General features: G+C 40.7%; 1 protein-coding gene across 1 annotated transcript; it reads right to left on the bottom strand.

Moving 5' to 3' along the window:
- Positions 1 to 4,384: 4,384 nt before the first annotated feature.
- LOC118974602 (cystatin-8) lies at positions 4,385 to 22,992 on the bottom strand. The gene is made up of 3 exons (XM_037028091.1): positions 22,762 to 22,992; positions 18,642 to 18,755; positions 4,385 to 4,468 (listed from the first exon to the last, which is right to left on the bottom strand). The coding sequence occupies exons 1-3, from the start codon at positions 22,990 to 22,992 to the stop codon at positions 4,385 to 4,387; spliced, it is 429 nt and encodes a 142-aa protein (XP_036883986.1).
- Between the last annotated feature and the right edge of the window lie 1,472 nt (positions 22,993 to 24,464).

Genomic DNA, 24,464 nt, shown 5'->3' with positions numbered 1-24,464 from the left:
AATCAAGGCTCAGTCATACATGGCTTTTATAAGGTCCCTGAGATTTTGCCACCTTACCTCCAGTACAGGGCCTGGTCCCTATGTCTTGAGCATCATATTTGGACTTTTATCATCTTCACCTAGGTGGTCCAGCTCCAGCCATAGGGCAGGTAACAAATTACCTAGGAACCTGTTTAGCAAGGAATAAAATTGGCTTGTCCAACCCAATGGAAGATAAAGTTAGGGCCCCATTTGTTTCCTGAGAATATTTGTGTTTTGGGGATAAGATTCATGTGATTCAAAGCAAGGAACTCTTATGAGTTTGGAAACAGAACACAAGAAAATTTTATTACTATGGGGACACATTTGTCATTTTTTTTTTTTTGCTCTCAAGTACTGTAAGTTCACATTTGGAATTCCCATCTGGTAACAGGTGGCAGTCATCAATTTGAGAACTCACTGTCCCCTGAGCAAGAACCAAAGATGGCATTTTTGTGCTTTTTCTGGACTCCCAACTAACTCCAAGGCATTCTGATACCTTCTATGGTCCTAAAAGAGGGGCAATGCTTATATTCATCAAAGACAATTCTTGCCAGCTGATATTTTTGTGTTTATTGCTCATGCTATTGATCCCTCTCTCCTGCATACAGTGATAGGTATATGAGGAGGCCCAGTCCAGAGTCTCCTCAAGTTAATCTGGTGTGAGATCAGCACAATAAAGGTGGGCAGGGGTCCTAATTCTCATAGGATACACCTGATATCCTGCATATGGAGAACTTTTGGGGTTTATGTGGAAAGTGTCAAAGAATAATTGTCATAAAGTTACAAACCTGGTTCATTTGCACATATAAGCACCTGATTTGTTCAACTCTGGAGAAAACCAACAGTGCTTACATCTTGCTTAAAGGAGAGTTAAGGAATAACCTTACTGGGCATGGAGAAAAAATATCAAGGGGAAATGCCTACATTAAAAAATTGGCTCATATCCTAGGAAGCAATAAAACTATATCTTCTGGCATGGTCTTTTCTGCTATACACAAGTCATTTGCACATCACTTGGACAAAAAGTCCCACAAGTTAACACATAACATTAGAGTCTGGCTTTTAATCAATGATAAACAGCATGTCAAATAGAAATACATTCCCTAGATAATTCAATAATAATTTTTGGTCTGTTAAGCAATGTCTAAAATGGTATAAAATTTGCTTCTTAACAGAGACTCAGAGGAGAACAAGGAGTAAAAAAAATTGGCACTGGATATGTGGTAAATGGAGCAGCCTCATTCACTGAGCCCCAGGTCCATTCCCAGAGTTTTCCCCCTATAGCCTCCCTCTCTGCAGCCCTTACTACACAGGGTGGAGGTGATGCTGATAACCACTCTACTTCTGGAGCTCTCATGGCTACCATTTTTCCCCAGGTCTTGAGACTTTTTCTGACTTTTTTTGAGACACTAAAAATGCTTCTACTGATCTAAATGTAGCAACCACATAGAAAGGAAAATCTCTTCTCCTAGAATGTCCATGTGAAATGACTCTGCACATCCACCCCCACAGCAGGTCTCAGGTAGCCATGCAGTCCTGACACTTTCAGAGGTCATAGTGAGCAGACCAGGGGTAGTAGGTTCAGTGGTTCAGGTGCCAAAAATAGAAATTGGCAGAGCTGGGATAGTACTCATGTCTTCTGAGGCCAGGACCAGAAGGCACTCTCTATACAATCCACCTGGCTTTGGCAGGTCCAAAGCCCTGAGCTCCCTGCTGCTGCTGTCCATGTGGTCCCCACAGTACCCACACCTGGGTTTGACAGGCCTCTGACACTGTCCTCATTTCCCAGTAGCCTATATGATCTGTACAGGCCAGGTTGAAAGCTAAATGGATTACTTACTTTCACACACAGCATGGCCATGTGTGGCACCAGGTGAAGAGGCCACATGTCCATGAAAGGATGGGGTCAGGACGAAGGGCAGGGGATTCTCATTCTAGCCCAACCCTTGGCAACATTACAGGCCACAGAGCTTATCTTTCATGACCCATTCCTTGACCTTTGTGGCATCCCATTCCAGACTGAGACAGACAGCACTTGAGGTCCAGGGCCCAGAGGTACAGCTTCAAGAGAATCTAGCAGAGGCTGCAGGTCCTATCTCATGGGACTCTCCTTTTCCCTTCTCCTTTGTGAGGAATGTGTGTGTGTGTGTGTGTGTGTGTGTGTGTGTGTGTGTGTGTGTTTGATAGAGAGAGAGAACAAGTTCACCTATAACCCAGCAAAATAGACATAAAATCTAGCAAAGGGAAAGAGGGGAAATTGAGGCCTGCCTTGCATTGTACCTCAAGTTTAGACAGAGAAAAGGAAAGATATTTGGAGAGATAGGTTATAAAGAGATGAGGTTAAATTAAATCAAGTTTTAATATAAGTTAAAATATACCTAAGCCCTGGCCAGGTGTCTCAGTTGGTTAGAGCTTCATCTCATACACCAAAAGTCTGCAGGTTCAATCCCTGGTTGAGTTCCATACAGGGAGCTACCAATTGATTTTTCTCTCTCTTGTTCTCTCTCTCTCATCAATAAACATATCCTTGGGTGCTTAGCTCCAGCATGTCCAGGCTGGTCCCATACTGTTTGATACCTGCTTGCTCTAGAATTTGATTCCTTGAGGCTCCCATTCAACTATCCACAAAGAAAGGCAGTTCCAATGTATCAATCCAAGAGCATGATCTTTCTAAAGTCACTTACTGTGTCTTATACCATCCCATAGACAGAAAAGACATACAGAGCTGTAAATTGATCCAGGTCCTGCAAGCTGTTCAAAGGCTGGCTCTCTGTCTACTGCTCCCACATGAGGCACTCCATTGATGTGTCTGAGAAGGCAATTTTTGATGGGGCCCACTTAGCCCACAGAAAAGAAAAATTTTAAATCAGTAATAGGGTATTAGGTCCAAGTAATGTATTTGTAAAAATCTGCTTCAGATCCAAATCCTGGTTTCTTAGTTAGGAGAGGATTTTGAGAGGGGGAAAAAAGAATCAAAGAGGCAATTGGGGGAGGGGAGAGATAGCCAGAGGAAAAGCAAAACTTTGGAATGTGAATGCCACTTGTCCCCTGCCACCCCAGATAATATGGTGTCCCCAACTATGAAACTCCAGTTGGCTAAATGAGAGAAACCAGAGACAAAATGAATGGCCTTTGAGTATCATGGCCTCATCTGTCTGGGGCAGAAATAGTAAGATCTCCACCTCCTACCATGCTCTGTGAAAGAAAACCTGGCTCATGCATTCGAAATACAGTTGGCCTTCTGAATAATACCCAACACCACCTTTAAAACAAACACATCTATTTTTAATAAATGTAGTAAATACATATAAAATTTACCATCTTAACCATTTTAAATGTGTAATTCAGTAGTATTAAGTATATTTACACTGTTGTGCAACTAATCTCCAGAATTTTATCTTTCAAAACTAAAACTCTCTATTAAATAATTCCCCATTAGACATATCTATTTTTTATACTCACCCAAAGACATTTTTTTCTTTGCTTTATTTAGAAAGAGAGGAAAGAAAAGAGAGAAACACCCATGTGAGAGAAAAGCATGGATTGGTTGCTTCCCATATGCGCCCACACTGGAGACCAAACCCAAAACCTTGGTATGTGCCTTAACTAGGGATCAAACTCACAACCTTTTGGTTATGGGACAACCCTCCCAACCACACTGGCCAGGACTAGACACACCTAATTTTAACGATTATTTTCTTCAAAAGAATTTTATCTCTTGCTGTCATGCATGTTTTCCTACTTTCTTCTCCCCATTCTACCACACACACACATGCGTGCACACACGTATACCCAGATACATGTGAACAAAGCAGCTTACTCTTAAGACTTTGCTGTCTTCACCTCTCTCCATAACCATTGTTGATATTTACATAATAAGAAACACAAATTCCCACAATTCACTGAGACCCCATAGAGGAGGACTGCTTCTGCCAGGTTGTCTCCCAGCCTACATGATCCATTCACTCAGGAACTGGGGGGAGAGGGAGGAATCCCAGGCCAAAGGAGGCTTCCAAAAGAAACATGTTGACTTAGCACCCAATGGGATTTAACCTCTGTAAGGGGTTGTTACCCAATCAAAAAATTATTCTTCCTCAGACTTGCAGTGGGGAACAGAATTAGACCTCACTCCATCCTTTGTAGTTAGTGACAAACATTCCTGTTGGTGGGCCATCAGGCTGGCAAACAGCCCAGGGCACCCCCATTCTTGAGGCCAGGAAAGAGGAATCTGACATGCTCATCTTTCATTAATACCTAGTATGAAACTAGAAAACAAAACTGCAAGCAAGGAGGCATTCACGAGGAAAGCATGTTGCTAACAGCTCCTTTTGTAGAGATGATGGGGGGCATGCTCCAGAATCCCTTAAGTATCTGTACACTGCATTTTCATCACAGTAAAATCTCCATTCCAAGGGAGTGCTCCAACCAAAAATCTGCACATTACTTTCTGAAAAAGACCACCAATGCAAAAAAAAAAAAAAATCCGTTGTGTGCCAAAAGAGAAGGAAAAACCATTATGCTGTTGTTGGGTATCAACTTAGAAATATACTGAAGGTGGTCACCATTCATCAAGAAATTCTCCCAGGAATCTGATAGCTAGAGTCTGCAGACCTTTATAATGAATGGCATCTGCTAATGACTTCAGAAGAGTCTCTGTTTCCATACCAACCACTGATAGCATGTAAGAATACTCATCATATTTTGGGGGAACATCAGATTTTCTACAATGTAAATAAAGTGATGCTATGTCAAATGTAAACTAATGTATGTTACATTAATAATCAAATCATGCCTTTTGTTCTAATAACAAATAAATTAGGATAAGAGAAATCTAGAAGGTTCTAGGGCCTAACATAACTTTTCTTTCAAAGAGCCCTTCTCTCCCTTTTAAAATACCTTTGAAATAAAATACTCTATCTCTATGTGATAGATGGATGAATGGCTAGATAGAGGGATGGATTGGCAGATGGATGGATAAATGGATCAAGAAATTCAGAAATAGGCAGATAAATGAATGCATACATGAATAAATATAGATAGATGGTCAAATACAGACAGGCAGACAGATGGCAGTCCCAGAAAAACAACAAAAGAGATCTTAAAAAGTTGACTGAAAATATGGAGGTGCTTCCAGGTGTTATGAAGCAAATGGAGTCAGAGAGAAGGAAGGTTGATCTCTGCTGTGTATTAGACACATGAAAAGGAAAACAGTGGAGGCCTCTTTTCCCCACAGTCCCACGAAAATACCAAATCAAGATGGCTTTATAGGCAAACTACATCAAACCTTGGAAACCAAAACTCCCTCAATTTTTAAACTGATCAGGACACAAAAAGATGGAAAGCCTGTAGGGGACCAGTTTGTTTTGGTCTGGCAAATGTGACTCAGCTCTGTATGGAAAATTTACAAAAGCGAAGTGGTGGGCAGGAGCCAGACCTTCAAACGAAGCTTTCCCATGGGACAATGGCCTCAAAAATGCATACAGATTGTTATGGCTTGCTCTTGCTAAAACTCCATCACCCTGGTCTAAAACAACAAGTGTGTATTGTCTATCTTCAAGGTAATTTCCAAAGGCTGTATGAGTTTTCCCAAGGACAGAGCCAAACAGCTCATTGCCATTTCCCCCTGCATGTTATTTTCATTTTCTTGATTGTACCTAAAATGTAGACAGTAATATTCTATGTACCAGATAATAAATCTTTCTCTGGACTTCCACCAAGATGGAGGCATAGGTGGAAACACTGTGCCTTCTCCCACAACCAAGTTTGAACACAACAAAGGTTTGAAGAACAAAGACACAGCCAAAAACCAGAAAATTGAATTATATGGAAGTCCGACTACATCTTTCCATTCAACGGGGACGGTAAGAGGGACGGAGCCAGCAGTGGAGCAGGGTCGGGCAGGAAAGATCCTCAGACTTAGGCGTACAAGTGGCCGGGACCCAGTCAGGGTGTGGGGCAGACTGACCTCGGTCACACATTCGCACACAGTGAGACGGACCACGCAGGCCCCAGGGAGCGAGGGCTGACGGCGGTGGCACACTCACGTGCAGTGGGATGAAATGCGTGGGCCTGGTGACCGTGGCAGCTGCTGCACATGTGGGGGCTGCGGCGGGAGACATACAACGTCACAACCCAGCAACTGAGTTGCCCTGCTCAGGTGAAGACCTAGGGCTCCGATCCTGCTACATAACAGGCACGAACAGCCCAAAAGATGGCGCAAGAAGAACTCAAAGTCCCAGAGCCAATAACTCTCAGCAACCAAGAGATTGCCAGCCTGTCAGAAGCACAATTCAAGACACTGTTTATCAGGATGCTCACAGAACTGGTTGATTATAGTCACAAATTAGAGGAATATGTGAAGGCTAAACTAATTGAAATGAAGGGAGATGTCCAGGAAATCAATAGCAATGAAAAGGAAACTGGGACTCAGATCAATGGAATGGACCAGAAGGAAGAACGAAACATCCAAGCAGAAAGGAATGAAGAAATGAGAATTCAACAAAATGGGGAGAGGCTCAGGAACCTTCAGGACATCTTGAAACATTCCAACATCTGGATTATAGGGGTACCAGAAGGGGGAAAGAAAGAGCCACGAGTGGAAAACTTATTTCAACAAATAATAAAGGAGAACTTCCCCAGTCTGGCAAAGGAAATAGACTTCCAGGAAATCCAGGAAGCTCAGAGAGTCCCAAAGAAGTTGGACCCAAGAAGGAACACACCAAGGCACATCACAATTACATTAGCCAAGACTAAAATGAAGGAGAGAATCCTAGAAGCAGCAAGAGATAAGGGGACAGTCACCTACAAAGGAGTACCCATCAGACTGTCAGCGGATTTCTCAAAAGAGACCTTACAGGCAAGAAGGGGCTGGAAAGAAGTATTCCAAGTCATGAAATCCAAAGACCTACAGCCAAGATTGCTTTATCCAGCAAAACTTTCATTTAGAATGGAAGGACAGATAAAGTGCTTCTCAGATAAGGTCAAGTTCAAGGAGTTCATCATCACCAAGCCCTTATTATATGAAATGCTAAAGGGACTTATATAAGAAAAAGAAGATGAAAAATATTAACAATGAAAGGACAGCAATCTCACAGTTATTAACAACCACACCTAAAACAAAAGCAAACCTAGAGGACAGCTAGATCAGGAGTGGAACCACAGAAATGAAGAACACATGGAGGATTAACAACAGGGGAGTGGGAGGAGGAGAATGGGGGAGAAGGTACAGAAAATAGCGTAGACAGTAGGTAGAAAATAGATAAGGGGGAGGGCAAGAATAGTGGGGGAAATATAGAATCTAAAGAACTTGAGACACATGGTTATAAACTAAGGGGGGGAGAATGGTGGGGGAGAGAGTGTGGGGGTGGAGGGGAATGAAGGGCGGGATAGAACAACTGTAGTGGTATAATCAATAAAATATATTTTTTTAAAAAGAAATAATTGAAATAGAAAATAATCTTTCAGGAGCTTATTATCATTAAATTGTCTATTTAATTTAAAAAAGAAAGAAAGAAAGAAAGAAAGAAAGAAAGAAAGAAAGAAAGAAAGAAAGAAAGAAAGAAAGAAAGAAAGAAAGAAATGTTTCTCTGATGGAAGACACCAGGAAAACAATAAAAGCCTGTCTAGTCAAGGGTTGAGGAACTCCCCTCTTGAGGGAGTGGCCAAGGCATCCATAGGCACTCTCCTCTTGAGAGAGTAGTCATGCTGTTCCTTTTCTCCACAGGGTTGTTGCCACCTGTGCATTCATTCTCATCGTATGTATGGGGTGCCTTTACTTGGAAATTCTGATTTTATAGGTTTAGGATGAGCCAAGGGAACTGGTATGCATGTGTGTACAAATAGTCATGGTGTTTACCTCATCCTCTAATGATTCTTAACATGACAGAAGTTTGAGAGTACTTAATATATATGTTAGCAAAAGTTCTAAGTAAAGAAGTGGTATATTGATTTCCACTGCATTCTAACAAATGAGTACAGACACAATCTGTTGTACTCTTCCTTTCCAGCTTGGGGCTGACAGAGAAGAGGCTTTCTGCCATCAATGTAGTGATGACAAAGAATACACCATCAATGTTTACAAGCACATCTGTGAAGTCTCCTTCAAGAAGTTCTCACCCTGCCAACCCCAGCACTCAGAGAAAGCTGGAAATTTTCAGTGAAAGAAATAGGAATGTCAGATGTGTCCATCATCACCAGGCTCAGCAAAGCTGTCAGACTCAAATAAGAAATGTCCCATACCAGACCTGAATGTAGTTATCCAGAAAATATAATGAACATGAAGATTCACCAAACAAGTTTATACATTGGCTATCTATGTACTTGTCACCAATTTCAAAGACCTACAGTAAATGAGGATGAGAACTAATAACCAAATAAAGTTATAAAACCACAAAAAAGACAACTGCACCATAGTCTGGAATGTATATGTGACTCAACAGTAGGAAATTCATTACTTTGAGTTTACTACACTAATGGGTCAAAGAAGAAAAATTATTCAATATATTTGGTAGATGCTGAAAGAATAATAGATAGAAAAACATTCTTTTTTAATTGTTGTTCAAGTACAGTTTATCTCCATTTCACCCCACCACGCCCTCATCCCACCCATCCCCACCTCCAACAATCGAACGTACCCCTTTGGTTTTGTCCATGTGTCCTTTATGCATGTTTCTTGATGGCCCTTCCCTTATTATCCCCTATTATCCTCTCCCCCTCCTCTCCAGTTACTGTCAGTTCGTTCTTTATTTCAATACCTCTAGTTGTATTTTGCTTGCTTGCTTGTTTTGTTGATTAGTTTCCACTTATAGGTGATATCATATGGTATTTCTCTTTCACCTCCTGGCTTATTTCACTTAGCATAATGCTTTCCAGTTCCATCCATACTGTCATGAATGATAGAAGCTCCTTCTTTTTTCCTGCTGTGTAGTACTCCATTGTGTAAATGTACCCTATTAATCCACTCATTTACTGATGGGTATTTAGGTTGCTTAAAAAATAACACTTCAGGATATAATCCCAGCAGTGGAATTGCCGGGTCAAAAGGCAGTTCTATTTTTAGTTTTCTGAGATTGTTCCATACTGTTTTCCATAGTGACTGCACCAGTGGTGGGGATTAGTGGGGAGAAAATGGAGATAACTGTACTTGAACAACAATAAATAAATAAATAGTAAATAAAATGGTTATCAAAACAGCAAAAAAAATTACCACTTCATAAAAAGGAAATCGGATGAACTTCAGGAATCAGCACCTGATATAATATATAACAGAATATGAGTACTGAAAACATTTCCATCAAAGAAGGAATAAGAACAATTGCTTACCATTGTTATGCTTCAGCATTATTCAAAAGACTTGAAAAAAAGAAACAAAGTTTTCAATGTTGATAAATATGTACTTAAAAACATGTATCTTAAAACTGAGATTGTGCATGGAAACTTTAGATACAAAAAGTGAGCTCTTTGAGGAAAATTCTCCATAATACTCATTAATATTTTTACAAACAGGTAAAAAGCAACAACTTGCAATATATCTCCAATGATCCCACTAGAAAATATAAATTTAAAATGACCATGCTTCTACTAACAGTAAACAGAGACATTGGAATAAAGAACAGACTGATGGTAACCAGAGGAGAGGGGGATAATGGGGCAAAGAAGGGGAAGGGTCATCAAGAAACATGTATAAAGGACCCATGGGCAAAGCCAAAGAGGAGTGGGACTGAGGTTGGGAGGTGCGAGTAGGTGAGGAGGAGGAGGAGGAGATGGGGGGAAATGGAGACAACTGTACTTGAAAAACAATTCTAAATAAATATACAAGATTTTTAAAACATAAAAGACTAGATGGCCTTTAGTAGTGTTCGAGTTTACAAGTAGAAGTTTATGAGCAGAAGGAAGGAAATAAGATCAGAGCAGCATTAAATGACACAGAAACTAAAAGAATAATCCAAAGAATCAATAAATCCAGGAGCTTTGAAAAGATAAACAAAATCCACAAGCCTTTAACCAGAATCATCAAGAAAAAAATGAGAGGACAAAAATAAGACACAAATAAATAAAATCAGAAATGAAAGAGGAGAAATTATAAATGATGCCACAGAAATGCAAAGGCTTGTAAGAAATTTCTATGAACAGCTATATTCCAAGAAATTTGAAAACCTGGGTGAAATAGACAAATTTCTAAAAACACATAATCTTCCAAAACTGAATCAAGAAGCAGAAAGTTTGAACAGAATAATTACAGCTAGTGGAATTGAAGCAGTAATTTAAAAAAAAAAAAAAAAAAAAACTCCTGGCACACAAAAGCCCTGCACCAGACAGATTCACAGGAGAATTTTATACAACATGTAGGGAAGAGCTAATCCACATAATTCTCAAACTATTTCAAAATAACATTAAAAAAGGGAAGCTTCCCAAACTTTTTGTAAGGCAAGCATCATCCTAATCCCCAAACCAGATAAAAACACAACAAAGAAAGAAAATTACAGGCCAATATCGCTGATGAACATAGACAAAAAATTCATCAAAAAAAATAAGTATTGGAAAGCTGCAGCCAGCAGTTCCAAATGGAGGCATAGGTAGATACATTTAACTTCCTCACACAAACAAAAGAAGGATGACGAATGATTTAAACACAGGAGTTCCGGCCAAGATGGAGGCTTAGGCAGAAACCCCCCACTTCTCGCACAACCAAAAGGAGAAAAATAACCACTCTAAAATCAATAAAAAACCAGAAGCGTCAGAAAATCAAACTGCATTGAACTCCAAAAACCACAGAATTAAAGAAACAGTCACAGAGAACAACCAGACTCATAAAGCAACAAACAGAGAGAAACTGTGGTGAGGTGGCAGACTGTGGGGGCAGGGTTGGCTACAGCCACAGAGGCAGGCTGCTTGGGTGGGACTGACTTAAGAGGAAACTGAGACTCAGAGGTGGTTGTGGAATACAGTGGTTGCCATAGTAGGAGAAACTCCTAGTCTCACTCAAGAGTTTGTTATGTTGAGCGAAATAAGCCAGGCAGTGAAAGACAAATATCATATGATCTCACTTTTAACAGGAATCTAAACAACAAAACAAACAAGCAAGCAAAATATGACCAATGACACTCAAATACGGAGCAGGCTGGCAGGGTCCAGAGAGGAGAGGGGAGAGAATCATAGGGAAAAGGGGAGGGACTCACATGAATAAGTATGAGGGACACATGGACAACGATTAAGGTGGGGGGAGGAGGTGGGAGGGAGGTGGGGAGCACTGCGGGGGGCGCAGGGCAGGGAATATAAAACAGAAAACTGTACTTGAATAGAATAAAATAAAATAAAATAAAATAAAATAAAATAAAATAAAATAAAGTGCATTAGAGACAAGCAGGCAAGCCACATTGTTCCTTCTCTGGCCCCTCCCCTACAGGCAGTGCCATAGTGCAGCAAGGATGTTTACCCTGTCTGGGTGAATACCAAAAGCCCCACCCCCTTAAAACTTATCAGGGGCGCCTAGCAAAGAAATAGGGCCAAAATGAAAGAACAGTGCAAAACCTCAGAAAAGGAGCTAAGGGAGGAGGATACAGCCAACCTATCTGATGGAGAATTTAAAGCCCTGGTAATCAAAATGGTCACAGAACTGATTGAGCTTGGTCAAGAAATGAAAGCTACCCAAAATGAAATAAAGCAAAATATTCAGGGAACCAACAGTGACAGGAAGGAAACCAGGACTCAAAGCAACAATTTGGAAAAAAGGGAAGAAATAAACATCCAATTGGAACAGAATAAAGAAACAAGGTTCCAAAAAAAATGAAGAGAGGCTGAGGAATCTCTGAGACAACCTGAAATGTTTCAATATTCGAATTATAGGGGTGCGAGAAGGAGAAGAACAACAGCAAGAAATTGAAAACTTATTTGAATAAATAGTGAAGGAAAACTTCCCCAGTCTGGCAAAGGAGATAGACTTTCAGGAAGTCCAGGAATCCCAGACAGTCCCAAAGAAGTTGGACCCAAAGAGGTACACACCAAGGCACATCATCATTAAGTTACCCAAGATAAAAGACAAAGAGACAATCTTTAAAGCAGAAGAGAGAAGGAAAGAGTAACCTACAAAGGAGTGCCCATAAGACTATCAGCTGATTTCACAAAAGAAACCTTACAAGCAAGAACAGGCTGGGAAAAAGTATTTGAAGTCATAAAAGGCAAGGACCTACATCCAAGATCACTTTATCCAGAAAAGCTATCATTAAGAATTGAAATGCAGATAAAGTGCTTCCCAGATAAGGTCAAGTTAAAGGAGTTCATCATCACCAAGCTATTATTATATAAAACATTAAAGGGACTTATCTAAGAAAAGGAAGATAAAAATATGAACAATGAAATGACAACAAACTCACAACTAACAAATGAACCTAAAAAAAATAAAAGAAAGAAAAACAATAAAAACAAAAACTAAGCAAACAACTAGAACAGGAACAGAATCAGAGATATGAACATCACAAGGAGGGTTTTCAGTGAGGAAGGGGAGGGGAGGAATAGGGTAGAAAAGATACAGGGAAAAAAAGCATAATTGGTAGGCATTAAATAGATGGGGAGAGGTCAAACATGGTATAGGAAACAGAGAACTCAAAGAACTTACATGTACAACCCATGGTCATTAACTAAGGTGGGGATGCTGGAGGGCTGGGGGCGGGGTGCAAGGTCGAGAGGGGATAAAGAGATAAAATTGGGAAGACCATAATAGCATAATCAATAAAATATAATTAAAAAAAAACCACCAGAACTGCCACAAAATTGAACTGTATAGAAGACTGACAACCAAAGAGTTACTGAAGAAACTATCATCCAGACTGGTAGAACAGGCAGAGATGGGAAGCCAGGGCAGAGAGGACACAAAGCAAAGTGGCAGCTGGCAAACCAGGTGTCCCCACCTCCCCATGTAGATAAACTGGAAGAAAAAAATTGTGGGGCAAGATAGACCACATAACCCATGGTTCCAAAGTGGGGAAAGTAAAGCCTCAGAACCTCTAGTTCTAAAAACGTGTGGGGGTTATGGCAGCAGTAAAAACTGCCAGTCTCTTGAAAGCATGGCAAGGGTCTAGCAAATGGCATCATTCCCTCTCTGATCCCTCCCCCAAATACAGTGCCACAACACAGAATTGGGTTGATACATTCAATCAAATACCTAAGGGTCTACCTCTAATAACATCACAGTTGTGCCAAGACAAAGTAATATAGCCTAAATGACAGAATGATTCAAAATTCCAGAAAAACAACTAAGTGACAAGAATATAGCCAACCTATGAGATGCAGAGTTAAAAACACTGATAATCTGGATGCTCACAGAAATGATTGAGTACAGATACAAAACAGAGGAAGAAGTGAAGGCTATGTGAAGTGAAGTAAATAAAAATAACAGGGAACCAACAGTGAAAGGAAGGAAATCTAGATTCAAAACAACTTGGAAAAAAGTGGGGAGATAAACATCTAACAAGAACAGAGTAAAGAAACAATAATTCAGAAAAAATGAGGAGAGCCTTAGGAATCTCAGCAACAACTTTAAATGCTCCCACATCTAAATATTAGTGGTGCCAGAAAGAGAGGCAGAAGAGCAAGAAGTTGAAAACTTATTTGAAAAATTAATGAAGGAGAACTTACCCAAACTGGTGAAGAAAATACATGTTCAAGTACAGGATGCTCAGAGAGTCCCAAAGAAGCTGGATCCAAGGAGGAACACATCAAGACCCATCATAATTAAATTACCCAAGATTAAAGATAAGGGGAGAATCTTAAAAGTAGAAAGAGAAAAGGAGACCATTACCTGCAAAGGAGTTCCCATAAGAGTATCACCTGATTTCTCAAAAGAAACCTTTCAGGCAAGAAGAGGCTGTAAGGAAGTATTCAAAGTGATAAAAAGAAAGACTTACAACCAAGATTACTCTATCCAGCAAAGGTATCATTTAGAATGGAAAGGCAGATAAAGTGATTCCCAGATAAGGCTGAGTTAAAGTAGTTCATCATCACCAAGCCCTTACTATATAATGGTAAATGGAATTATCTAAGAAAAAGAAGATCAAAAACTATGAATAAGAAAATGACGATAAACTCAAAACTATCGACAACTGAACCTAAAGAAAAGAATAAAGACAAGAACAAACTAAGCATACAACTCGAACAGGAACAGAACCACAAAAATTGAGATGACATGGAAGGTAATCAGTGCAGATGAGAGAGGAGAATGGGTGGAAAGGTACAGGGAATAAGAAGCATAATTGGTAGGTACAAAATAAACAGGGGAAGTTGACAATATAATAGTAAATGGAGAAATCAAAGAACTTATATGTATGATCCATGGACATGGATTAAGGTGGAGAGGAATACTGGAGGAAGGACAGTGCAGGGAAGAGGAGGATAAAGTGGAGAAAAAATGGGACAACTATAATAGCATAGTCAATAAGATATACTTAAAAATCATACAACTTGATCAAGTGGAATTCATCCCACAAATGGAAAGATGGTACAATATTTGCAAATAAATAATCTATTGCATAAACAAAAGGAAAGACAAAAATCACATGATCATATCAATAGATGCTGAGAAAGCATTTTATAAGGTACAGCACCCATTTATGATAAAAACACTCAGCAAAGTGGGAGTACAGTGAGCATATCTCAACATAATAAAGGCCATATACGAGAAAACTACAGCCAACATTATATTCAACAGGCAAAAACTAAAAGCTGTCCCACTAAGATCAGGAACAAGACAAAGAGGTCCACTTTTACCATGTCTATTCAACATAGTACTGGAAGTTCTAGCCATAGCAATCAGACCAGAAGAAAATGTACTCAAACTGGAAAGGAGAAGGAGGAAGTAAAACTGTGATTGTTTGCAGACAACATGATAGTGTACATAGAAAACCCTATAGATTCCACCAAAAGCCACTCAACCTAATCATTGAATTTTGCAAACCAAGAGGATGCAAAGTCAATATTCAGAAATTGAAGGTATTTTGGTACATCAACAATGAAATATCAGAAACAGAAATTAGGGAAAATCCCATTTACTATAGCAACAAGAAAAATAAAGTACTTGTAAGAAACCTAACCAAGGAGGTTAAAAATCTGTAATCAGAAGACCACACAACACTGAACAAAGAAATTAAGGAAGATACAAATAAATGGAAGTGTGTACCATGTTCATGGATTGGAAGAATTAACATCATCAGAACAGTAACCAAAGAAGAGGTAGGAGAGGATAATGGGAGAAATGGGGGGAAGGGTTTTCAGGAACATCTGTAAAAGACACATGAAAAAAACTAAAGTGAGGTAGGATTGAAGGTGGGAGTGGGAATTGATGAAATTAGGGGAGTGGTGGGGGGCAAATAGAGACAACTGTACATGAACTATAATAAAAAGTGTCCATATTATCCAAAATGACTTATAGATTCAATGAAATTCCTATTAAAAAGCCAATGACATATTTCACAGATATAGACAAAATATTTCAAAAATTTATGTGCAACAATAATGACTTGAAAAGCCACATAAATTTTGAGAAAAAAGAACAAAGTAGGAAAGATCACAATTTCTGGCATCAAACTATATTACAAGGCCACAGTAATCAAAACTGTCTAGTACTAACATAAGAATGGACACATAGATTAATGGGAGAGAATAGAGAGCCCAGAAATAAACCCAAGTTATCTATGGTCAATTAATATTTGACAAAGGTGTCAGGAGTATAAAATGGAGTAAAAAATGGCCTGTTCGTCAAATGGTGCTGGGAGATCTGGACAGCTACTTGCAAAAAAATGAAACTTGACCACCAGCTTACACCATACACAAAATTAAACTCAAGATGGATAAAAGACTTATATGAGTTGTGACAACATAAAAGCCCAAGAGGAGAACATAGGCAGGAAAATTTCAGATGTTCCATGCAGCAATATTTTCACTGATATTTCCCCTAGAGCAGGCTGAATGTAATTTCAACTCCTTAACAGTTAAGGAGTAGTTACATTTATACAGTCCTAAAATTGTTTCATCCCTTTGAAGGCAACCACAAGACTGATGTGGCTCCCGGTGAAAATGAGTTTGACACCTCTGCCCTAGGCACATAAAGAAAAAAAAAACAATAGGACTACCTCAAATTTAAAAAAACTTCTGCACAGCTAAGAAAAACATCAACAAAATCAAAAGGGACCCAACCATATGGAAAAATATATCGTTGGTTCCATATATTTTTCCATGAAAAATGATACCTCAGACAAAGGTTTGATCTCCACGATATATAAAGAACTCACATGACTCCACATCAAAAAGAGGAACCAAAAATATGGGCAAAGGACCCAAACAAACACTTCTCCAAAGAGGACATACACAGGGCCTAAAGACTTAAGAAAGTGTGCTCAGCATCACTAGCCATCAGAAAGACAAAAATTAAAACCACAATGATAGCCCACTTTACACCAGTCAGAATGGATATCATAAACAAACAAACAAAAAGTGCTGGCAAACTTGGGGAAAAAAACAGGACCCTAATCCACTGTTGGTGGGAATGTAGACTGGTGCAATCTCTGTGGAAAACAGTATGAAATTTCTTCAAAAAACTAAAAGTGGGATTGTCTCTTGGCCTGGCAATTCTATTGCCATGATTATAACCTAAGAATCCTGAAACACCAATTCAAAACAAGCTATGAACCCCAAAGTTCCTAGCAGCACATTTTACAATGGTCAAGTGTTAGAAACTGCCTAAGTACCCTTCAGTAAATGAATGGATCACAAATCTATGGTACATTTACATGATGGAATACTACACAGCAGAAAGATAGACGGAGCTCCTACTCTTCAAAACAGTGAGGATGGAACTGGAGAGCACTATGCTAAGTGAAATAAGCCAGGTGGTGAAAGACAAATACCATATGATCTCACCTGTAAGTGGAACCTAATCAACAAATCAAATAAACAAGCAAAATATAACCAGATATATTGAAATAAAGAACAAACAGACATAACCAGATGGGGGAAAGAGTGATAATGGAGGAAAGAAGGTGAAGGGTCATCAAGGAACATGTATAAGGAACCCATAGACAAATCCAAAGGAGGGAATGATTGAAAGTGGGTGGTGGTGGTGGGTGAGGTAGAGGAAAGTGATGGAGGGATAATGGAGACAATTATACTTGAACAATATTAAAAAATGCAAAAAAAAAAAAAACCCTGAGGTACAGTTACACAATGGAATACTATGCAGTAGAAAGAAAGAAGGAACTCCTACCCTTTGCAACAGAATGGATGGAACTGGAGAGTATTATGCTAAGTGAAATAAGCCAGGCAGTGAAAGACAAATACCATATGATCTCACCTATAAGTGGAACCTAATCGACAAAGCAAACAAGACAGCAAAACAGAACTAGAGACATGGAAATAAAGAACAAACCAACAGTGACCAGAGGGGAGGGTGGAAAGGGGTAATGGGAGAAGGAAGGGGAAGGATTAAGTCAAGGATATGTATGAAGGACCCATGAACAAGGACACCAGGATGGGGGGAAGGTCTGAATGTCAGAGAGGCCGATTGGGCAGGCCAGGGGAGGGTAATGGAAGCAAAATAGGGACAACTGTAATTGAACAACAATAAAAATACTAAAAAGACCAAAAAATGCTCACTGTTTAAATATTTTTGATGATGGCTACTACTGTTAATTGAAAATGATCAAATTTCTTCAGTTTGCTTATGCAGAGTCAGTTCTAGACATGATGGGAGTGCACTTTGTTAATGGGCCCTTGCAATCTTCTGTACCCAAGGCCAGAAGCAGCGGAATCACTTGAGAACTTGTCAAAAATGAAGATTCCTGGATCTCATTCCAGACTAATGAGCCAGAAAATTTGCATGTGGGATGCAGCCATCTGGGTTTATCAAAGCCTTTAATGCTGATGCCCACTCATGTGGAGAACCACTGGTATAAAGAAAGGGGCAAAGATATGCCTCCTGAAAAAATCTGTAGAAAGCCTGGGGCATTCACCAATCTCATACTAAGCATTTGGATAAATCTTGGGCTCTTTCTGTGTTTGAATTAAAAAATATAGGCTTGAGGCCAAAGGCTGCTGGGCCAAGTCTGCACTTTGATGGGAGTATTTGGACCTTCATGCAAAATATGTCTCAGCTTGGCAAGAATCAACTATAAGCCTGGGATGGGGCATTGCTTAATCTACAGCACCCAGAAGAGCACCTGCTGAAAGTAAGCTTTGATGAGTAGATGAGTAAGTTAATGAACTTTCTGTAGTGTCTTCAAAAAGATAAGCAACTGCTGGGCCAGCAACAGCAGAGTTGCTTGTCCAGGTCCAAGAGAGTAGACTTTCAATAAATATGTGTTAGTAAGTTTTCCTGCACCAAGATACCAGCTCTTGCAGTCCAAGTGATTTTGACAGCTTGCTATCCTGAGGATGAGGGTTGGGGAAAGACTCAGAGAGGTCCACCACACTATGCTGCCCTATACTCTCTGCTCTAAAAGCCACAGGATTGACAACTTCTGGAGCTAAATATTAGGAGTAATCTAGACCTCAAAGACAGTCTGGGAACCCCAAGTTCTTCTGTCTGGGGCTCAGAATAGCAAAAACCATCACATATAAATTGATTTGTCACTTACCTTTTCCAGTTTGGAGTTCTCTTGAATGACACAGCTTTCATTATTATTTGAAAGCTTTCTGCAACTGCTGCGGGCAATTTCAACATCAATGAAGTATTCCAAATGGTAAGTGACCTATTAACGAGCAGTTGTAGCAATTGTGCAATTTTATTCAAAAACTTATGTTTCACTTTTAAAACGTTGTAGCAAACACTAAAAATTTTCTCTCACTTTCATCTTGTTTTCCTACCTATTATACATTCTTTCTCCTATGATGCCCATTGCCTGGATTTCTTTGCACACTAATGCTAGTTATGAAGCCCCTACCTGGAGCTTTCCTCCTGGAAAGCAAGGCCTTCTAATTACATTTTTCTGTCTCAAATCACAAGGCATGCTGAATGCTTAGTGAAGAGTCCAAGGAGAAAACTGAAGTCACTGGAACCTTCAGCTCCTCTGGGCCTAAGATGTTACATGTTCATGTGAGCCAGCTGAGAGGACAGATACCTTAGCCACATTAAACACCCTCCCTGATTCTTTTTCTGCACAGACATCCCCAAAGATTCTGTCATCTGGATATTTCCTCCACCCCTTGAGGTTTTTCCACCCAAGGCCCCTCCTACCACCTCAGCTAACAGTCCTAAAGGAGCCATGCTAAGAGAATTTATCTTTCTGTCCTCTGCTTAGGATAGCAGTGTGTTTGCTTAGGATAGCAGCAGTAAATTTGTAGCAAGGCATTAGTATTTACTGAATTCATTAACGATTGAGTTCAGTGAAGGTGAAGGATACACATGGTGTTCATTTAAATATGTAGAAGATGAAAATGGGTATCTGCACCTTGGTTCCAGCTTCCCCTAGACTCCCCATTTTTCTGTCACATTTACCATTGCCATCTCTAAGCCTTGATAAATTTGTATTAAATTTGGCTTTGTACTAAATTTGGCTTTACTTGTTTGTACTTATGACCCTATCTCTTGGGAACACGAGCACCATAAATACCATATTTGCAGTATATTATGCTGATGGTGCAGCATATTTTATTGATTGGGCACATGCCACAATCCATCTGGAAGCATACTTTTGTGGCATTTTGTGATAAAGGAATGTATCCTAGTTCTTATAACTTCCCTAGCCCCCTTCACAGTTTGGTTTTTCTTTTGGTACCCAAGCAGTGCACGCATTTAGCAAGTTTCTTCCTGTCACATGGGATATGGCATGTCTGGAAGAAGATGATTATACAACATCAAGAAGTGACCAGCACAGCTGCCCCTTGGCTTTGGAAATTGAATTTGCATTTAGAGAATCTCGGAATATCATGGAGGTGAACCTGATCACCAACAGGAGTTCCTGTTAGTCTTAAGACTTGCTGACCCTCACCAATGCTCACTATCTGCCATGCACATTCCTAGGGCTTTGCACATAGTAACTCAGTTAACCTGCACACCAAACTTCTGGGGTAAGGCTGTCACTCCCATTTTTTTTTTAGGTAAGGAAACTGAGGCACAGAGGAACTAAGTAAATATCCATCTAGCAATCCACTAATCCAGGGCTCAAACAGGAGTCCTGGCAAGAAATTTGCATCCTTGACCAAAATGTTCACTCCTCCTCTCTTGTTTCTGCCCACTCTGCTCATCCAGCCAGAGGGGCAGAGGATTGCTATGTGGTGATTTCTGAGAAAGTTGGGGGCATTTGGTTACATGGACACCCTGACTGAATCTGCATAACCTCTTTCTAAATGTAAGTAAACAACAGGAACCTAATCAACAAAACAAACAAACAAGCAAAATATAATCAGAGACACTGAAATTGAGAACAGGCTGACAGTGACCAGAGAGGAGAAGGGAGGGAATTTCAGGGGAAAGGGGAAAGGGTTTGCAGGAACCCTTTTTACTTATAAAGGACACATGGACAAAAACAAGATGTGGGGGTGGAAATGGGAGGAAGGTGGAGAGAGCTGGGGAGGTGGGCTGAGATCGGGGTAAAAGCAGAAAACTGTACTTGAACAACAATTAAAATAAAAATTAAAAAAAGAAAAATATATATAAATGTAAGTAAACTAGAATGACAGTTTTAAAACCCAAACCTAATAACCTGGGTCCTGAGAACCCCCTGACTTCATGGTTCTCTGGCTTTCTAGTGCTCATAAAACAAAGTATATAAAAGTCTTGCCCATGGCCTACAAATACAGGCATGGTGATCACTGTTTACTTCCTGGCCAGTCACACTAGCTCCCGAGTTTCCATGGCCCTGCTCCTTCCACTGGCAGTGTGCTATGCCTAGCTGCTCTTCCCCGCCCTCATGTACCCCAAATCTTCCCTGATCCCCTTCTGTAGCAGATACTGTGAGTGGTGGCCCTTGTCCCATGCTGTTCCTAAACATATTACCACTTCCTGGGACTCTTGCTGGGGGCTTCCTGTCACAAACAGGAGCTAAGGACTCCCAGAGTAGCTCTTGGCCACTGTTGGATAAGAGTTGGTGGATAACTAACCCAGCTCCTCACCTACATGGTGGCCCAAATTTGAAGCAGGCTTGCACCCTGTTTCTGACTCCCTAGGGAGTCTGAGCCCAGCTGCCCAAAGTGGTAACCTGCTCAATAATTTACTCTGCACTGGCTGCCCCCCTGCCCCCTCACACTTTCCGTCTGACTTCCTGGTGCTTCCTGGGATGGCCTCTCAAATAATTGCACTTGAATTCTAGCTAGATTCTGCTTCTGGGAAACCCAAACAAAAACATTTCCATTAACCTCCTTCACCTGTTTTACTCCTAGTCCACCTTCAGTATGCATCTTCTATAGTACCCCCTGGAAAGTGGTACTCAGCCTTGTCTGCATATGGGGATCACCTGGAGGATTTTAACACCTACTAAGACCTGAGTCCTACCTAGAGACCCTCATTTAATTAATGAGGGTACAGTGGGACATTTACAAGTTCCTCAGGTGAGAAATGTTTTCTGAAGAAGCCTTTCCCTGATACCCAGACCCTGTGTACTGTACCACTGGAACAAACATCACAACTCTCATTCCTGTTTTAGCACTTTTTCTTTCTAATTGGGTTTTTGGATCCCTAAGGCTGTGATCATTTCTGTCCATCTCACTGACCCATCTACAGTAGCTAGCATAGAAGTGGCTTGGGAGAAACTTGCTAAATGCGTGCACTGCTTGGGTACCAAAAGAAAAACCAAACTGTGAAGGGGGCTAGGGAAGTTATAAGAACTAGGATACATTCCTTTATCACAAAATGCCACAAAAGTATGCTTCCAGATGGATTGTGGCATGTGCCCAATCAGTAAAATATGCTGCACCATCAGCATAATATACTGCAAATATGGTATTTATGGTGCTCGTGTTCTCAAGAGATAGGGTCATAAGTACAAACAAGTAAAGTGGCCCAGCTTCTGCTAACACAGACAGACTTGGAAGTATAAAAACTGAAAAGTACTCTGTCAACAATAACCTTATCTGTTGCATTTCTATACAATTTATTCTCACAAGTTTCATGGCACACCACCAACCAATTACAGAGGCTGAATTCCAACACTAAAAGCCATTTCTCAAACATGGTTGGAAATTCCAGAAAGAATCACCTACATTAGAATCCAAGTCAGCAACACTTCCTAGTATTTATAAATTCATAGCCTTGTGATAACAGATAGATTTCTATAAGCAGAAAATCATAATGTCTCTACTTGCATTACATAAATGTTGTATTAAAAGAAAGACTACAGAAGTAGGCACTTTATTAGCCCATACATTAGATAGTGTGCCTTGTGTCTCTCTTCAACTCTATATTCCACATTATGTGGCTAAGTTGAAATATTGCCAGTTGCAGCATTATTGCAAAATATCCAGAAGGGTGGGCAGAAGCATGCAGGACCCCCAGAGTCTCCCAATAACCTTAGCAAACACAAATTATGAACATTTGATTTACAGTCTGGGGTTTAAATTAGTTAATATATGTAAAGTACTTAGAATGCCAGTCCAAGAATACATAGAAAAATATATTATATTTTAATAACATGCAAGTGTATATGAGCTTGAGCACTTACATATTTAGGATTTTCATATATCACTATTTTTCTCATGTGCCCAATCTTTCAGACTGTCTTATTATATGCAAATATGCATATTGAGAGAGAATACCTTTACCTGAAGCTGGACTCTCACTATCTTGACCACTTGGAAGATGTATTTATCCTCATTCTCTTTGTTGTACTCTTGCATGGCAAACCACAGACACTGCTTCACATTGGCATTCGAGGCATCAATAACTTTTAATTCTCTTAAGGCCTTGATCTTATTTTTCCCTGGGTCTGTGCTGGCCACCAGGGCCACCAGAAGGGTGGGCAGGAACATGCAGGACCCCCAGAGTCTTGTCATGGTCTCTCCATACAGGGGCACAGGTGATCCTGTTTGTCCTCTCAGGGCTGGAGTTGCAGGAGAGGTGGGGTGACCGCAGCTGGTGCTATAGGTCCAAAGATCTTACCACAACAGCACCAGCCCAGCTGGATTCAAGACAGAGTGATTAGGGTCAGCTGTAAGACAACCTCTGTCCTCCATGGAAACCCACCCACAGGAAGCCACAAGTAGTCTCTGCTCCAGGGCATCCCCTCTCCTTATTCTGGGTGTGGCCTGTAGTTCTAGGGAGAGCACTTACCCCAGATGCACCAACACCTGCCCTGTACACCTCACCACCCACTCCTGCTTCTGTGTCTCAGACCTGTAAGATGTGACTACTAGAATGTTGCTGCCCCAAGGGTTACTACCTCTGGCCCTCTGTGAACCTGCCCCACGGCCAGCTGGCCCTTTCTCCTTATGGTCAGGCTCTGACTCAGGTACCAGCCGGCAGTTCTCTTGAGTCTCTGGCACACTCAGCTCACACCTATATACTGGTCTGGGTCCTCTCTCACACCTGATCTCTGGTCTCTCCTCACCTTCTGAATCCATGCCCCTGCAGGGGGATCACACTTTGTGATGCAATCCAGCACTTGTGACCCTGCCTTAGGAAGGGCACGTCTAACCTTCTGGCCACTGACCTTAAGTCCAGGCAAGCCTCTCCTGCTTTTGCCCTCAAAGTGGGGGTCCTTCAAAGGTTTCCTGATCACCTGTGCTGTGACCCTGGCTTGCTAAATGCATGGCCTCTGGACTCCCTCTGGCCAATAGCAACTCTCTCCACTATCCTTCCAGGGAGCAGGTCACACAGCCCATCCTGTGGGGTGCAGGCACCCCCTGAGCCCTCAGAAATTGTTTATCTGTGAAAATCACAAATCAGCCTCCATTAAACTACTGGAGAGACAGAAAGGTGAGCATTAGTCCCAGGGTGCAAAGATCAATGGGCTCTGACCATGAGGAAAGACAGTGTGTAGGAAACAACAAATGGGTATGAAGCTGCGGACTGTGAACATACTGTATTATGTTTACACTCTCTGCCTCTGGATGTTGTTTTTGTTGTGTCTTGCAGCCTTTCAAGGCCAAGTAGGGTTACTCAGAATTCAGTCAAATGGAAGAAAATTCATGGAGCTGTGTTAATGCCTGACATGCCTTTATTCAAAGGTGGGGCAACTGCAAGCCATGTGTTAGACAGCGGGAAGTACCAACTCCCTTATATACTTAATGTACACAAAACTGGAATGATGCCAAGATGTTATATAACAAAGCATGATTCTGTGCATGTGGGCCCATTCTCAAGGCTGTGGGAATATTGCTTCTCAAGCCAGTGAGGGAGCCTGACTGTCTCCATTTCCCCTGCAATCCACTGCTTCAGGGTTACTCACCATACAATCTACTCAAGGGTGTCTTCCACAAGGGCCCTTTGGAGAGGAAAGCCCTGCACTCATATACCACAATTGCAG

The sequence above is a fragment of the Sturnira hondurensis genome, unplaced genomic scaffold (genome assembly GCF_014824575.4).
Source record: "Sturnira hondurensis isolate 20B ecotype Veracruz unplaced genomic scaffold, ASM1482457v3 Scaffold0019777, whole genome shotgun sequence".
Lineage (NCBI taxonomy): Eukaryota > Metazoa > Chordata > Mammalia > Chiroptera > Phyllostomidae > Sturnira > Sturnira hondurensis.
This window is presented reverse-complemented; position numbering and strand designations above follow the sequence as displayed.

Coding starts and splice junctions, on each gene's coding strand:
- LOC118974602 (XM_037028091.1), bottom strand. CDS start 22,992: ATGACAAGACTCTGGGGGTCCTGCATGTTCCTGCCCACCCTTCTGGTG. Junction 18,756..22,761: donor TAGTGAGAGTCCAGCTTCAG/GTAAAGGTATTC, acceptor GCTCGTTAATAG/GTCACTTACCATTTGGAATA. Junction 4,469..18,641: donor AGAACTCCAAACTGGAAAAG/GTAAGTGACAAA, acceptor GGTCTTTTTCAG/AAAGTAATGTGCAGATTTTT.